This window comes from Lactuca saligna, chromosome 3 (assembly GCF_052625555.1).
Source record: "Lactuca saligna cultivar CGN05327 chromosome 3, ASM5262555v1, whole genome shotgun sequence".
Taxonomy (NCBI): domain Eukaryota; kingdom Viridiplantae; phylum Streptophyta; class Magnoliopsida; order Asterales; family Asteraceae; genus Lactuca; species Lactuca saligna.
The window spans coordinates 71,230,648-71,247,846 of NC_136419.1; the positions used below are offsets into that span (position 1 = coordinate 71,230,648).

The window sequence follows — 17,199 nt, forward strand, 5'->3', positions numbered from 1 at the left end:
ACATACTAGAAAAGGGATGCCGTAATCTAACATGCAAATAAATTGAAGGTAAGTGAATAACGATTCACTAATTCTCCATCACAAAACTTAAACTATTAGTCCTAAGTGTTTTCGAGAATTCCTAGGTTCGGATGAGATTCATTGAACTATTCAATGGCATGTTTAAATCTCGATATGCCCCTCTTGTTTGTGACTGGGATGCCGAGGATCACAAAGCGGGTGTGAATTACCATGCAAATTCACATGGTGCCTTCATTGTAACGATCACCTATTCGATGTGTCGGTAAACCACACACGCTCCATCGAACTATGATGAACAATGAATCACCCTTTGCCACCTTCGCTTAGAACCAATTAGTGTGCCGGTAAACCACACACGCTCCACTAACATCTTAGCAAGGTGCAAAGTGTAATTTCATGGGATTGCATCAATTCACTTTTCCTAAAGTAACTAAGATTGGGAAATTTTTAAAAAAGTTTAGTTACTTCGTATTTCTTATTATACTTTTAATGCGAGGATGAGGTTGCCCTATCCTACCCGTTCGGCTAACGACCCTCCACCAATCAAGCAAGCGGTGGGTGTGAGTGTACACCCATTAAGCGCCATTTTATAGGCCGCAACCTTATACCCACCTTATAGATCGGCTTCGTGAATGAGGCCTACTAGCGGTAAGACTAGCATTTAGTTATACATACATATATATATATATATATATATATATGTATATATATATATATATATATATATATATATATTATTCTAGTAATATCATATAAGTATAGGGCTGCATTTTAAACTTTTCAAAATCTAGGGTTTGAAATTTAAGTTGTCTAAATTAAAACTTTTAATCACAAATATAAATTTCAAAACTTTAGGGTAGGTTTTAAACATTTAAAACATGAAGGATCAAATAACAAATAATTCCAATTAACAATTAATATTCTAATTATCTTTATTTGATTTATCTTGATTTCTTTGAAGATAATTACCAAAATAATTAATCATTATCATATAAGGAAATTAAATATTTTATTGGATGATAAATATCTTTAATTAGATCAAGATAATAGTCATATTTATCAAAAAATCGGATTTACATTGATCTAATATGATTAAGGTAAGTTTCCATAAGATAATTATGAAAAAATCCCGAATCTGGCCATTCCTGACGCCTGGACTCGCCGAGTGCACAAGGGGACTCGCCGAGTCAGGCCTACTCGACGAGTCCACCTTGGAACTCGCCGAGTCAGTGACTCAAAACCCAAAAAATCGAATTTTGCAGGTTTGTTTCAGTTATTCAAGCAACAATTTAAAGAAAACCAATCTAAGCTCTGATACCACTGATGGGTTTTAGCCATAAGAACTTTCCTATGTGCGCATGCAAAACCCTATTGCTTGGATCTAGGCTTTCTAATAAACATGCTTTTGAATCCAAGACTTCTAATGGCTAATTAGGTTAAACAACAATATTAAAACAGATCTAGAATCATACCTTTGAATCCCTTGTTGATCTTGTTTGTCTTGGAGCTTCTAGAGTCACAATTGTCACTCCTCTAATGGCTTACAAACACCAATAGCAAGCAAGATCATTTAGGAGAGAGGAGAGGGGAGGAATTCGACCAGAGGTTCCTTGCTTAAGGTTGTGTGTCGAATTCCCTCATCCATAGGGGCTATTTATACTATCAGACTCCTTAAGGGCTTCACCCTAAACCCTAATTGGATAATCTTCTCTTAAGGCTATCCAAATCCATTCCATAGATAACCCTATGGACGATTTGAGCTATCCTAAAGCTCTTAGAATCCGTCCAAGGTGTATCCTAATGGATTTATAGTCTAAAGTCTAACTATCAAACAATTGACAGTTTATACCCTCTTATTTAATTAATCTCTTTAAGTCACCAAATTAATACCAATTAATTTATGACTTATATTAATCAAATAGCTAAATATTATTCCTTATAATATTTACTCTCTCTTAATAAATCATCCTTCAAGTTGCTATGGTGAAGGCAACCCAAAAGGACCATGCACCACCGAATATAGTTATAGCCTTAGACACTATTCCAACATGTTCATAGTAATAATCAAGGAGTGGATGTAGCCTCATCAACTACATTTCCTCCAAGGTACAACTATCACATGTCCCGAGGAAATCGTGATGGCTAGGGAACCTAAAAACATACCCCTTTATCACCAAGAAGAGAACATCAGCTCAATCTATACAATAATTGTAGCGTCTTAGGAATAATGTTAGCATATTTACACACTCTCACAGATAGCATGGCTGGTTTCCACCACTCCGGAGATCCTTATTTCCCAAACCAGGGGAATAATGGATGATTGGACGAAGAACCTGAAGAAGACCCCGAGGAGGAATCCGACGGGGAACCTAAAGCAGAAGTTGAGGGCGGACCTGCTGAGCCAGTAGAGGAACAGGAGGAGGAGGAAGCTGAAGGAGGTCTTGAGGAGGAATCCAGCGATAACGAAGAGGGTGATTCGGACACAGAGTCCGAAGTCATCAACCCCCCTTATCCGATTAGGGTTCCTGCTTACCGGGTGGGCCCCACTGGTCCCACACCCCCTAGGGTATCGATCTTTGGAGGTGGAGCAGACAGCAGGGACAAAGACCCTTCCAGTCATGGTGAGATGATTACGGAACACATGCGACCTAGCTCAGAGTACCACCGATCAGGTACGCCAGATGTGGACTAGGGTTGAGCGTGCGGAGCAGGAGACGCGAGATGTCCTCCGAGAGGTCCACATGAGGCAAGTAAGGTGGGAGTCCTGACTCCAGGCTGCAGAACGACAGGTGGCTTGTCTTCAGGGAGCATCCACTTCCTCAGCACCACCCCCTGGCACATCCCACCGCGACTAGGGTTAGCCATATCAGTCCTTAGTACTAGCACTATGATCTATGCTATGTACCCCGACTCTATGTTTAAGTGATTACACTACTCATAGAGCCGTTATGCTGCTGAACTTGTACCGCTTATGTATGCTCTTTCAAGCAAAATTTTCATGTATCAAAGTGCGGATAATATTAATGAAAAATCTTCTATATTTACTGCGATGTTTTAATCTGCTATGTGTTACATATCTATGATTGTGTGCTGATTTGTGAAATTACTTAACTTTGTGCCACACACCTAGTTTATAGGATCACAAACTCACAAAAACCACAGACACTCAACATCTTTCTGTTCCATGACAGAAAGATGCCTTAACGACCCACCCGCGGAAACCCTGGGCCAACCCCACCCGAAGTCGACTTAGCTGCATTCCAAGCAGTTGTATCTACTGCGATCACTGCAGCGATGGCACAAATTCACCAGGGGAACAATGGAGGAGTCAACGGACAAGGGGCTGGAAGTTCAAACAACGGGATGAATCAAGGACCTACCAAAACATGCTCCTACAAAGATTTCACCAACACCAAACCATGAACCTTTAACGGCACTGGAGGAATGATTACACTGAAACGATGGATCAAGAAGGTGGAATCGGTGTTCGAGATATGTGATTGCCCTGAAGAGATGAAGGTGAAGTTTGTCGCATGCACTTTTGTTGAACAAGCGTTCACTTGGTAGAACGGACAGGTGGAAGCCATGACACTCCCCGTAGCCAATTCCATGCCATGGGCAGAGATGAAAGAAATGTTGATGGTCGAGTACTGCACTCATGGCAAAATTCAGAAAATGGAACAAGAATTGTTGAATCTCACCGTCTGAAACACTGATATAGATGAATACATATCAAGGTTTAGTGAACTGTCTTTGCTATGCCCTAGCATGATCACCTCAAAAGGAAAGAAGATCGAGCGATTCATTTGGGTACTAACCTCACCGATCCAAAGAAACGTGATAGCTGCAAATCCCGAAACTTTTGACAGTGCCAAGAGATTAGCCAAGAAGTTGTACGACCACAACAACAAGAAGGGTGAGAAGCCAGTGGAAGCTGAAGGTAAGAAGGAAAATGACAACAAAAAGGGAAAGAACAACAAGAGGAAGGGGCGTTAAGGCTCCGAATCATCCAAGAAGCAGCAAACGGTGGCAGTTAATGCTGCAACCACTCAAGTTCCACCCACACCACATGCTCCAGCCTCAGCTGCTCCAAGTGCTCCTAGGCCTTATTCCGGTAACCTTCCTAAGTGCAACAAGTGCAGTCTCCATTACAATGGAGAATGCAGAGAGATGCAGTGCACCAGTTGCAATCGGAAGGGGCACACGACGAAGTATTGCAGGACCTACCCTCCTCAGAACCAACAACAGGGAAATAAGAACAATAATAACCGCAACAACAACACCGACAATGGCGGCAACAATGCAGGACCAAGCCACACCTACTATGGATATGGGAGGACTGGGCATTTCCATCGAAATTGCCCCAACAACAACAATCTCAGAAATAGAGGAACATGAAGGGTGCTGACCATGGGTCAGGGAGAAGCGGTTTAGGATCCCGCTGTCGTTACCGGTACGTTCCTCCTAAACCACACTTATGCATGCATCCTATTTGATACCGGAGCAGAACGAAGTTTTGTGAGAAATAAGTTTAAGCATTTGTTAAAACAACCACCCCATAAGCTCAATGAAACCTTTAGAGTGGACATGGCCAATGGGAAAACAAAATCCACTGGGGGAATCTATATCAGATTTACCCTCGCCCTAAATCAACACATCTTTCGAATAAACTTAATGCATGTTTCCATTAAGAGTTTTAATGTGATTATTGGCATGGATTGGTTAAGCCCTCACCATGCTGCAATTATGTGTCACGAGAAGGCTGTTCGCCTTCACCTTCCAAATCATGAAACTCTAATTATATACAGAGACAAAATCAGCACGAATCATCGTCTCATCTTGTGCGTTGAGGCACAAAAGAATCTGCGAAAGAAAGATTTGACATTCCTGGCGCACATAGTGGATAAATCCAAGGAAGAGGTTAAAGTTCAAGACATTCCTGTAGCTTGTGAATTCCCAAACATCTTTCCTAAAAATCTTCCTGGAGTACCCCCAGAAAGACAAATTGAATTTTGAATTGATCTTGTGCCAAGAGCTACTCCCATCGCTAAATCGCCTTACCGATTGGCCCCTGCTGAGATGCAGGAATTGTCCAGCCAAATCAGTGAACTCCTGGACAAGGGATTCATTCGACCCAGTTTCTCGCCATGGGGAGCTCCAGTTCTCTTTGTCAAGGAGAAGGATAGATATTTTAGGATGTGCATCGATTACAGGGAATTAAATAAGCTCACTGTCAAAAATCGCTATCCACTCCCACGAACCGACGATCTATTTGACCAACTCCAAGGAGCTAGTTACTTCTCTAAGATAGATATGCGATCTGGGTACCATCAACTCAAAGTCCGGGAAGAGGATATTCCCAAAACCGCTTTCCGAACTCGTTACGGACATTATGAATTTGTCGTAATGCCCTTCGGTCTAACGAATGCCCCTACCGCATTCATGGACCTAATGAATCGAATCTGCCGACCATTCCTTGACAATTGAGTTATTGTTTTCATTGACGACATTCTAGTTTATTCTCGAAGCGAAGAAGAGCATGGCTAACATCTACGACAAATCCTGGAAACCCTACGAACTAAGAAACTATATGCAAAACTCTTAAAGTGTGAGTTCTGTCTCCGTAGCGTGAACTTTTTGGGTCATGTTGTTAGTTAGGAAGGAATACATGTGGATCCTTCTAAGATCAACGCTATCGAAGGATGGGCAGTCCCAACAACACCCACAGAAATTCGCCAATTCTTAGGTCTTGTAGGTTACTACAGGAGGTTCATTCAAAACTTCTCTAAGATCTCTAAGTCACTTACCTCGCTTACATAAAAGGGCATACCATTCAAATGGACGGAAAAACAAGAAGTTGCATTCCAAACTCTGAAGCAAGCACTCTGTAGTGCCCCGATACTAACACTACCAGAGGGAACGGAAGATTTCGTAGTCTACTGTGACACGTCAAATCAGGGTTTAGGTGGCGTTCACATACAGCGTGGAAACGTGATAGCTTACGCATCCCGGCAACAAAAGATACACATAGTGAATTATACAACCCACGATCTGGAATTGGGAGCAGTGGTCTTTGCGCTGAAAATTTAGAGGCACTACCTTTATGGTACGAAGTGCACCATCTTCACGGACTACAAGAGTCTCCAGTACATCTTGAATCAAAAAGAGCTGAATATGAGGCAATGAAGATGGGTTGAACTATTAAACGATTATGAGTGTGAAATCAAGTACCACCCAGGCAAGGCTAACATGGTAGCTGATGCCTTAAGTCGGAAAGAGTACTCTAATCGTCGTGTGAAAACTCTCTCAATAACCATCCAATCTCACCTAACCACTCAGATCAGGGCAGCCCAGTCAGATGTCATAAAGGCGGAAAACAGAACAAGAGAAGCGTTATGTGAAATGGAGAAGAATATCGAGGTGAAAGAGGGTGGAGTATGCTATTTCATGAACCGTATTTGGGTCCCTAAACTTGGAGGATTTATGGAGGTAGTTATGAATGAAGCTCACAAGACGCGATACTCCATCCATCTGGGTTCGGACAAGATGTACTTGGATATTAAACAAGATTATTGGTGGCCTAACATGAAGGCAGAGATTGCCACCTATGTTAGCAAATGCCTTACTTGCACCAAAGTAAAGGTGGAATACTAGAAGCCCTCAGGATTATTACAACAACCAGTAATTACCGAGTGGAAATGGGAAAGGATTACTAGGATTTTGTGACCAAGCTACCCAAGTTGTCAGATGAATTGGACACTATATGGGTAATAGTTGATAGACTGACGAAATCCGCTCATTTCCTGCCAATAAAAGAATCCTACAAGATGGAGAGATTGACAATAATATACATTCGAGAAATCATGAGACTTCTTGGAGTGCCAGTGTCTATCCTCTCAGATAGAGATAGTAGATTCACTTCACATTTTTGGCAATCACTTCAGAAAGCATTGGGAACCCATCTCGACATGAGCACTGCTTATCACCCACAAACGGATGGTCAAAGCGAATGAACCATTTAGACGGTTGAAGACATGCTTCGCGCATGTGTGATAGACTTTGGGAAGTCCTGGGATACACACTTACCCTTAGTTGAATTCTCATACAACAACAGTTACCATTCGAGCATCAAAGTTGCTCCTTTCGAGGCACTGTACGGACGTAAGTGTAGATCACCGTTGTGTTAGGCTGAGGTAGGCGACACCCATCTAGCAAGGGAACTAGCATCAGACAAGACATTAACGGGACTAGAGATCATACGCGAAACCACGGAAAAGATAGCTCAAATCAGAGCCCGACAACAAGCATCAAACGACCGACAGAAGAGCTACGCTGATAAACGACGAAAGCCTTTGGAGTTTCAAATCGGGGATCGAGTGCTGTTAAAAGTTTCTCCCTGGAAAGGAGTTATTCGTTTTGGAAAGCGGGGAAAATTGAATCCACGATACATAGAACCTTTCGAGATTCTTGCCTGAATTGGCCCAGTGGCGTATAGACTACAGTTACCCGCTGAGCTCAGCAGTGTACACCCTATGTTCCATGTTTCCAATCTAAAGAAGTGCCTATCCGATGAAACTCTCGTCCTTCCCCTTGATGAAATAGAAATCAACGAGAATCTCCTATTCGTCGAAGAACCAGTCGAGATCATGGACAGGTAGGTGAAGCGTACTAAGCAAAGTCGCATTCCGATTGTGAAGGTATGGCGGAACGCAAAGCGTGGGCCAAAATTCACATGGGAACGCGAACACCAGAAGTAGTAGAAGTACCCTCACCTATTCTTGCAATCTCAAATCTAACTTTCAAAAGAATTTCGGGACGAAATTCCCTCTAACGGGGGGGGGGGGGGGGTGATGTCAAAACTAGGAATTTTGATACCTTGAAAACATTGAACAATGATAACAAATGTGAACCAAGAATGTGAAAGCATGTAGGCTAACTATTCAATAACAACAAAACTTCAGTCAAACACTTCATACAAACGTTCAAATAGTCAACAAAGAATTGGAAAACCCTAGAAATCCTGGTTTAAGTCCATTTTGGACTAGGATTTCCTTATTGGGCCCAATGGACCAATAAGCTTCCAATTTGACTACTTTGGGTTTAGAACTCTTAAATTGGCTCTAATTGGACCCACTTCTATTTATTTTAATATTTTGGGCCATATTGGGCCTAGAATGAAATAAAATACTTTAATGGACCTTATTGAGCCATAACTAACCCAATTAGCCCTAATGGGCCATAAAAATCATTTCTTGATTTATTTTGGGCCACAAGTTATCTAAATTATCTATAATTTGGGCTTAGGAATTTAAGGGCCCAATTCTTTCTTTTTCCCTCTCCAATCTCGGCCCAAGCCCACAAAGACAGAATGTTGACTTTTTCCTATGCCACCTCACAATTGTTCATGGGGTAACCATGCATTTTTCTCATGTTCCCATGCATGGTCACTTCAAAACTCTCTCTTCTTTCTCTATTCTATCCTCGGCCGAGAGCAAGGGAAAACACACACATACAAAACACTTAAAACTCTCTCTAAGTCTTCAAGAACATCTTCTCATTTCTCTTTCAAAACTTTCAAGATTTAAGAGCTTTCAATGAGATTTTCCCACAAACACATCATCTAAGGTAAGTTGATGTTAAATCCATGATCTAGCTACTTCATTTGATCCAAAAATCTCTTCTAATCCATTAAATCTTGTGATCTTACACCTTAGAAACATTTAAGTTCGAGATCCTCCAAGAAAGCTTGCTAGGATCGAATCTTTTTCATCTTTTCCTTCAAAAACCGAAACTACAACGCAAGGTGAACTTCATACCCCTTTCTTTTCGGTTTTCAAGTGTTTTATGGGGGAGAATACAAGAAAATGTGTAGAACTATGTGTATAGGTATGCTATGTGTGATTTGATGCATGTATTTGTGTGATTTCACTTGTTTTGTGATGAATATGTTACCAAAAAGGGTGTAAACCCAAGATCTATGACAATGAGAAAGGAAACAAACATAATCTAAGCTATTTTTCACAAGACAAGTCAAGAATAATAACTTATAAGGTCATGATGAACATATTCTAGCATAAAACCCATTTTTAGGTTTAAATTGTCAAAAATACAAAACTTGGGATACAAATCGACAAATCACGGTTTCTTGAAGGTCAAGAGAGTCAAAACAGTTTCTGTAATCATTTTATTGAATACAAAATTTTCAAGGGACTTAAAATGTAAATTTTTAGCTTAATGGGCTAATTTTTGGGCTTTTCGGCCCAATAAGCCTAAAAATGCGAAAAAGGATAAATTTTAGGGGCTGAAATGAAACTTTCTATAAAACAGGGGTAACTAGCATGACAAAATCGTTTTATGAGTTGAAAACGCTTTTCACTTTCAAAAAGGACCAAAAATGTAAAGTTTTTAGATTTTGGGCCAAAACTGTAAAAGTTGTGAAAAATGGGGGCCTAACCGAGAAACACTATTATGGAAGGGCTGAAGCTATCAACAAATTAAATTTTGGGTTAAAATTGTGTTTTCATCAAATAAATACTACAAAAGTGTTAAGAAAAGATTTTAAGGACAAAAAATAAAATTCTTCTATATAAAAGGACCAAAAGTGTTATTTTATAAAAGAAGGGTAGTGAAAAGATCAAATCTCACTTTTAAACAAAATAATTCATTAATACGAAACACAAAATCCACAACTACTGATGAAACGAAAAACAAATACACTCTCAACAACAAATCTCGTTACTAACGAAGTGATTCGGTCTCGAATCAATACAAAGCAACGAGCGTTGAACAAAACCATCTAAATAAATACGCGACAACTACGATGAGCAAACTTACAGACTTTGGGCTTGGAGGTTTCAAATCATGCTTGTTGGGCATTGCTAGCTCATTAGCATGATCTTTGGGCCCAAAGGGAATATGCTTATGTGCTATTGGGCCTCCTATGACCCGATTTCATGTAAAAGGACTTTCAGTGGCTATGATGTGCTATTGGGCCCTAGTGGCCCATTAGTATTGCTAGTGAGGTCAAGAAATCAAATGTGATTTGGGACAACGTGCCTTTCGCATTCCCGACAGCCTAAATAACTCACGGAAATAACGGCACTTCGTACTCCCCTTTTCCTCGTTTGTTAGGCTTATGAGTAATCAAGGTAAACTGATTTAGGACATTAATCAAAAGTAATCATGGTTGTTGGATTAAGTGAGTAGTAACGGGCGACGCCTATAAGGATCGTTCGAAACCTGTAGTTATAAACTAGTCATTTTCTAATGCATGCTTATAATGACTCACAAACCCTAATTAATCCAATGCCACGCGAGAAATCAAAAATCATTCGTCGTGATGGTATATCAAATTGAGAATTCACTATATTTTATGTATTGGGGAAAACATCGGGTTTTCCTGGGAAGTTCAACATTTTCACTTGCGCGGTTAATACTAAGGTTCAACATTTATAAATGTTTTAAAAATCAACAAGCATATATTTACGGATCTCCACACTTTTTATAAACAATGATCTTTTCAGAAAATATCGGATTTTATGGGTTTTACAAACTACACAAAATCATTTTATCACAACATTGCTTATAAACTCACCAACATTTCATATGTTGACGTTTTTCAAAATTAACTTGTATTCTCAGGTAAGAGGTAAACTGAAGAATAAGTACCAAGTAATGTCAGGGTGTTTTGCATATGATATCTATCAGACAATTATGTTATGAATTTGTAATGTTTAAAAACAAAGTATTGGAGGTAAACAATATCAGTTGTATTATTTTAATGCATGGTGATGATTTATGTTATGATTCATGTATATTCATTGTGATGATATTCAATTTAAGTCACAAGAGCCCTCAGACGTTTCCGTTGTCTGGTTCGAGGGTGTGACATTCTGAAACTTCAATTCCATTAGTACTGAGATTAATAGGAAGAATTTGTATTTTTTTTGTTTATGTTATCATTGATGAGGTTTTATATGTTTTTGGGGTTGAATCTATGTCAGCTACGTTGGCCATTTACAAGATTACACCCTCTCTCAACTTGATCTATAGGTAAATCAAATCCCCTTTTCAGTTTCCTTCATCAACCTACTTACTATACATGTTCTTTTTCTTGATTGCAAACTTTGTATTCAAAGATTTATTTTCAAGCATATCTACATAAAGCTTCAATAAGAGGGGTAAAACTCTATATAAACAAACATCAGATAAAAAACAGATGTGTGATGGCAGGACTGAGAAATTTAAGAAGAAAGTGGTAGTTGCAACTGTCACTCTCATATTATTGGTTTTGAATTTGTAACGGTAACAAGAATTGTCATTTATTTAGCCATTATGAAAATTATCCACTATTAAATATTTTTATCAACATTTTCTTTTCATTTTTTCCCATTATAGCATTTTACTTTGAAAATTTTATCTAATTATGGCTATGTCAACATGGAAAATATGTTATTTAACTTTTAGATTGTTAAACTAAAACTCTATTCAAGAACATCTTCAATTGATTAAACATTTTTCTTAATGTGGATGGTCCATCTTTAACTGAAGGTATAGATGGTAATTTGAAGGAAGCTACTACTTGCTTTGAATAAGGCACAAATGAAGTTGAGAAAGATAATTATAATTTCATATTGGATGTTATATTTTCGTCTGGTGACATATATGATGCCAAAGGATGAAGGGAACCAATGCGAACGACTGCAATCTTATGGAAAGTAATATGAGACTCATGTTCAATTGATATCATAATCTTTTTATTTTCTTTTAAATCTGAATATTATGCATAAAGAAGCACCAAAAACAGATGAAAGAATGGGGTGAAACATTAAAGAGAATAATTATCTTAACAACACAACTTATGTAAGTTTTATTCTGGTATGTGGTGAGTAAATTTCTTTTAGTTGATGCTATGGAATGTTATGAAATGGTAATGTACATGGCTGCTAGAATAGCATTTGGTGATACATATCAGATCAAGATTAGCATGGGATGGAAAGATAGTGACTTTGCATCTTCTATGTTAACAAATTCATACCCCATAAAGCGGAGTTCCTCATCTAGTTTACTATTAAACTTAATAGAGTTATAAGATAACAATAGTTTTAATTTATTATATACCTTTGCCCTTGTCCAAATGTCTATGAGACATTCATGACTTCATTCACCTATATTTTCAATTGTGTATACTATATTATCATCATTATCATTATATACTTATAAAGCTAACATTTTTCCTTTCACCACATTCATTTGAAACTCCCATTCATTTTTCCTTTCACCACATTAATTTGAAACTCCCATAGCTTTTCACTTTATTTCTAATAATGATTATAAGTTGGTTAATAAGGTTAAATAAATATAAACCTAAAATGTAATCATATATAAACTAAATTTCAATATTAAAAGAATATATTTTCTTTTACTTATAAAGTTATGTTTTTAACTTTTAACATATTATACTTAATTTATTAGGTCTAATATGTTGTTGTATATAAACCATTATCATTTTAAAGCTACAACTTTTGCAAAATTTTGTATAAAATACTTAAATTGTTAATTTAAATATAACCTTACAGGATCAACTTAGATATAAATTTTAGTTCAACTTAAACAACCTAAAGAATATTTTATAAATAGTTAAAAGTGATAAATTGTAGTATCTTTCTAATAATGATTATAAGTTGGTTAATAAGGTTAATATATATATATATATATATATATATATATATATATATATATATATATATATATATATATATATATATATATAACCTAAAGTGTAATCATAAAAAACTAAATTTCAATATTAAAATAATATTTTTACTTCTACTTATAAAGTTATGTCTTTGACTTTGAACATATTATACTTAATTTATTATATTTAATATGTTGTTGTATGTAAACCATTATCAATTTAAAGCTACAACTTTTGAACAGTTTGGAAAAAATGCTTAAATTGGTAATTTAAATATAACATTACAAGGTTAATTTCAATATAAATTTCAGTTCCACTTAAGAAACCCAAAGAATATTTTGTGAATAGTTAAAAATGATAAATTGTAGTGCTGAATGCAACAACTTTTGAACAGTCTTTTTAGTCTTTTCAGTTCCACTTAAAAAACCTTGATTTTCTAGTTTATTTAAATGAACACACCCCCAACCTCACCCATTCACCTTACCTTACCGACTCCACAATTTTTTCCTATTTAATAATAGTCTTTTTAGGTAAGACAGAGACCAAACGCGTAACAAAAAACAAACAATAGGTACAAAGAGCGTAACAAAAACAAATAGTAGGGACCTTCCGAGTTAAAAAAAATAAGTTAGGAACCCAGCACGCAAATCACCCCAAACCATAGGGACCATTCGTGTAATTTACTTTTTAAAATAATCAATATATTATATCTTTTTAGTATACGAATCATTATATCAAGTTTAACAATAACATTATTGTTATATTTAAAAAAAAAAAACATGTAAAAATTTCAGTTATATAGATGCTTCTGCCCAACGCGCGAGCATTCGCCTAGTATACTTATAAAGGAAGCATATTTCCTTTCACGACATTCATGTAAAACTCTCATGTATTTTTCATTTCACCATATTCATTTGCGACTCCAATGTCTTTTCAATTTCTTTTTCTAATAATAATTATAATTTGGTTAATTAGGTTAACTAAACATCAAACTTAAAGTGTAATCATATATAAATTAAATTTCAATATTAAAATAATATATTTACTTCTATTTATAAACTTATGTTTTTTAACGTTTAACATATTATAATTAATTTATTAGTTTTAATATATTGTTGGATGTAACCATTATCATTTTAAAGATATAATTTTGGAATAATTTGTATAAAATACTTAAATTATTAATTTAAATATAATATTATAGGCTCAACTTAAATATAAATTTTAGTTTAACTAAAACTACCTAAAGAATATTTCTTAAAGAGTTAAAAGTGATAAATTGTAGTGTCTTTATAATAATAATTATAAGTTGGTTAATCAGGTTAAATATATATCAAACCTAAAGTGTAACCATAAATAAACTAAATTTCAATTTTAAAATAATATTTTTACTTCTACTTATAAAGTTATGCCTTTAACTTTCGATATAATATACTTAATTTATTAGATTTAACATGTTGTTCTATGTAAACCATTATCATTTTAAATATACAATTTTTGAATAATTTATATAAAATAGTTAAATTATTAATTTAAATATAACATTAGAGGGTCAACTTAAATATAAATTTTAGTTTAACTAAAACAACCCAAATAATATTTTGTAAAGAGTTAAAAGTGATAAATTATAGTGTTTTTTTTATTAATGATTATAAATTGGTTAATAAGGTTAAATAAATATCAAACCTAAAGTGTAACCATAAATAAACTAAATTTCAATTATCGATTTAAAGCTACAACTTTTGATCAGTTTGGACAAAATACTTAAATTGTTAACTTAAGTATAACATTACAATGTCAACTTAAATATAAATTTTAGTTCCACCTAAAAAACCAAAGAATATTTTGTAAATAGTTAAAAGTGATAAATGCAAAAACTAAACTGTAATCTCAATTTAATTAAAATATTTCCTAAAGATATTTTTATAATCGTTAAAAGTTTTCAAATAAGTAGTTTAAAATAACTTACAATAACAATAGTAAAAATAATTCTATATAAATGAATATATTGTCACCTTTAAAATAAAAAATTAATGTTTGATGCTTTAAATAATTATAATGATAAAAATTAAAACATTAAGCAAATAAATTTAAAAAAAATTAACTAACAAAAAATACAAATATAAATAACATTAAACCATATATTATATTTAGTTTTATTCATGTGTAACTCGCGGATATAAGTCATTCAAACGATTGAGATTATAAAGTTATAATAGATGTATATACTATCATATAATTCAAAATAATCAATATATTATATCAAATTAGTATACAAATTATTATATCAAACTTAACAACAACGTTATTATTATATTTATAAAAAAAACATATATATGTAAAGACTTCAACTATACAGGTGTTTCTGTGTATTACAATGTCAACTTATATATAAATTTCAGTTCCACTTAAAAAACCAATGAATATTTTTTGTAAATAGTTAAAAGTGATAAATTGTAGTGATAAATGCAAATACTAAATTGAAATCTCGATTTAACTAAAATATTTCCTAAAGATATTTTTATAATCGTTAAAAGTTTCCAAATAAATAGTTTAAATAACTTACAATAACAATAGTTAAAACTAATTCTATATAAATGATTATATTTTTACCTTTAAAATCAAAAAATAATGTTTGATGTTTTAAATAATTATAATGCAAGAAATTAAAACATTAAACAAATAAATTTTAAAAAATTAATTAACAATAACAAACATTATAAATATCATTAAAACATATATTATATTTAATTTTATTCATGTGTAACTCGCGGGTAGAAATTATTCAAACGATTAAGATTATAAAGTTATAATAAATGTATATATTATCATATAATTCAAAATAATCAATATATTTTATCAATTTAGTATACAAATTATTATATCAAATTTAACAACAACGTTATTATTATATTTAAAAGAAAAACATATATATGTAAAGACTTCAACTATATATATGTTTTTGCGCAACGCACAAACATTTGTCTAGTTTTTAATATATACGCAAACAAATCAATATATTTTCTATATCACATTCGTCAACTTTTATTACTATGGAATTTATGTATGAAAAGCGAGTATGAATTTATGTAATTTTTAAAACAAAAATGTATAACTTTTGATATTTTTGGGGTAGAAATGTAATTGGCAAAAATAGCATTGTCGATGATGTCCAAGGAAACGCACATCAGGGCCCAAAGTCTCTCTCTCTTTCTCTCTCTCTCTCCCCCTAGTGCCACGTGTTAACATGTGGTTAGTTGAGTTTTTTTTTTCCATTTAATTTAATTTGCCAATAATTTTTTTTTTTCATTGAAAATAAAATCTGAAAAAACTAAATTTATTAAAATTTAATTCTCTACAAAAATGAAAACCTTCATAAGTATTGAAAGAAAAAAAAAATTATTTTTGATTTTTTATAATAAAAACTCATAAATTTTTCCTTTAAAAAATCAATGAAAATTGAAGGAATACTTTTACTCATTATACTAGTGATTTTTTTAAAACATTTTTTTTAAATAAGTTTTTTAGATGTTTATTTTTTAATTATAATAAATATTGTTGTATAAAATATTGTAACATCTGGAATCTTAGGTATATTAATGGTGTGTTTATTTTTGGGTTTATTGGGTGACTCGTCGAGTAAAGTCGAGATAACTGTGTGGGTTTAATGAGCTGACTCGACGAGTTGGAGAGCCGACTAGCCAAGTAGGTGTTGTGTAGTAAAACCCTAAATCCCCGGGTCTGGGGCATATATAAGGGAACTTATAACCTCATTTGTGGCTCATGAGTTTCCTAACTTCATTGAGAGAAAACCTAGTCGCCTTTCTGAGTTAAAAGAGAGAATGTTGAGCTTATATTGAGGATTTTTGTGCATCTTTGGAGGGGAAGAGAAGGAATTCAAGCAAGGAACGAGGATAGGCTGTTAGATATGTTGCTTGTCATCCAAGAGCTTCTATAAAACGTGAAAAGTTCATACCTTTATCATTCTTGTGGTTAGATCTCTTGATTTTGGAAGGTTAGGGTTTATGCCACCTTTAATTGTGGTTTCGAGCTTACAGAGTTTTCTTGTGGTTTAGACCTCAGATCTGGAACTTTTGAGGTCCCTAGAGTCCAAAGGTCCCAACTTTATTCACCCATATGAAGGATATTGTGCTTGAAAAATTGTGAGAGCATCTTTTGGTATGTTAGAGCAGAAATTACCATGCATGAACGTAAATATTGAAGCTTTACGTGACAATGGAGTCTTGGAATGCTAGATCTAGAGTTTGGAGTTATGGAGATGCTTTGAATCGTCTGAATGAGAAATAAGTTTGAAGGGACTCGCCGAGTCTATGAGTTGACTCGACGAGTCGGCTGGGGTTTTTCCCCGATGGGTCTGGATATGGACGACTTGGCGAGACAAATCGATGAGTCAAGGTGGATTTTCGCGATATGATAGAAGAAACAAGGGGACTCGACGAGTCACATAGATGAACTCGGCG

General features: G+C 34.7%; 1 protein-coding gene across 1 annotated transcript; it reads left to right on the top strand.

Moving 5' to 3' along the window:
• Positions 1–4,608: 4,608 nt before the first annotated feature.
• On the top strand, positions 4,609–5,037 carry LOC145035684 (uncharacterized). Its single transcript, XM_078984193.1, has one exon. It carries the CDS (start codon positions 4,609–4,611, stop codon positions 5,035–5,037), a length of 429 nt encoding a protein of 142 aa, XP_078840319.1.
• The last annotated feature ends 12,162 nt before the right edge of the window (positions 5,038–17,199 follow it).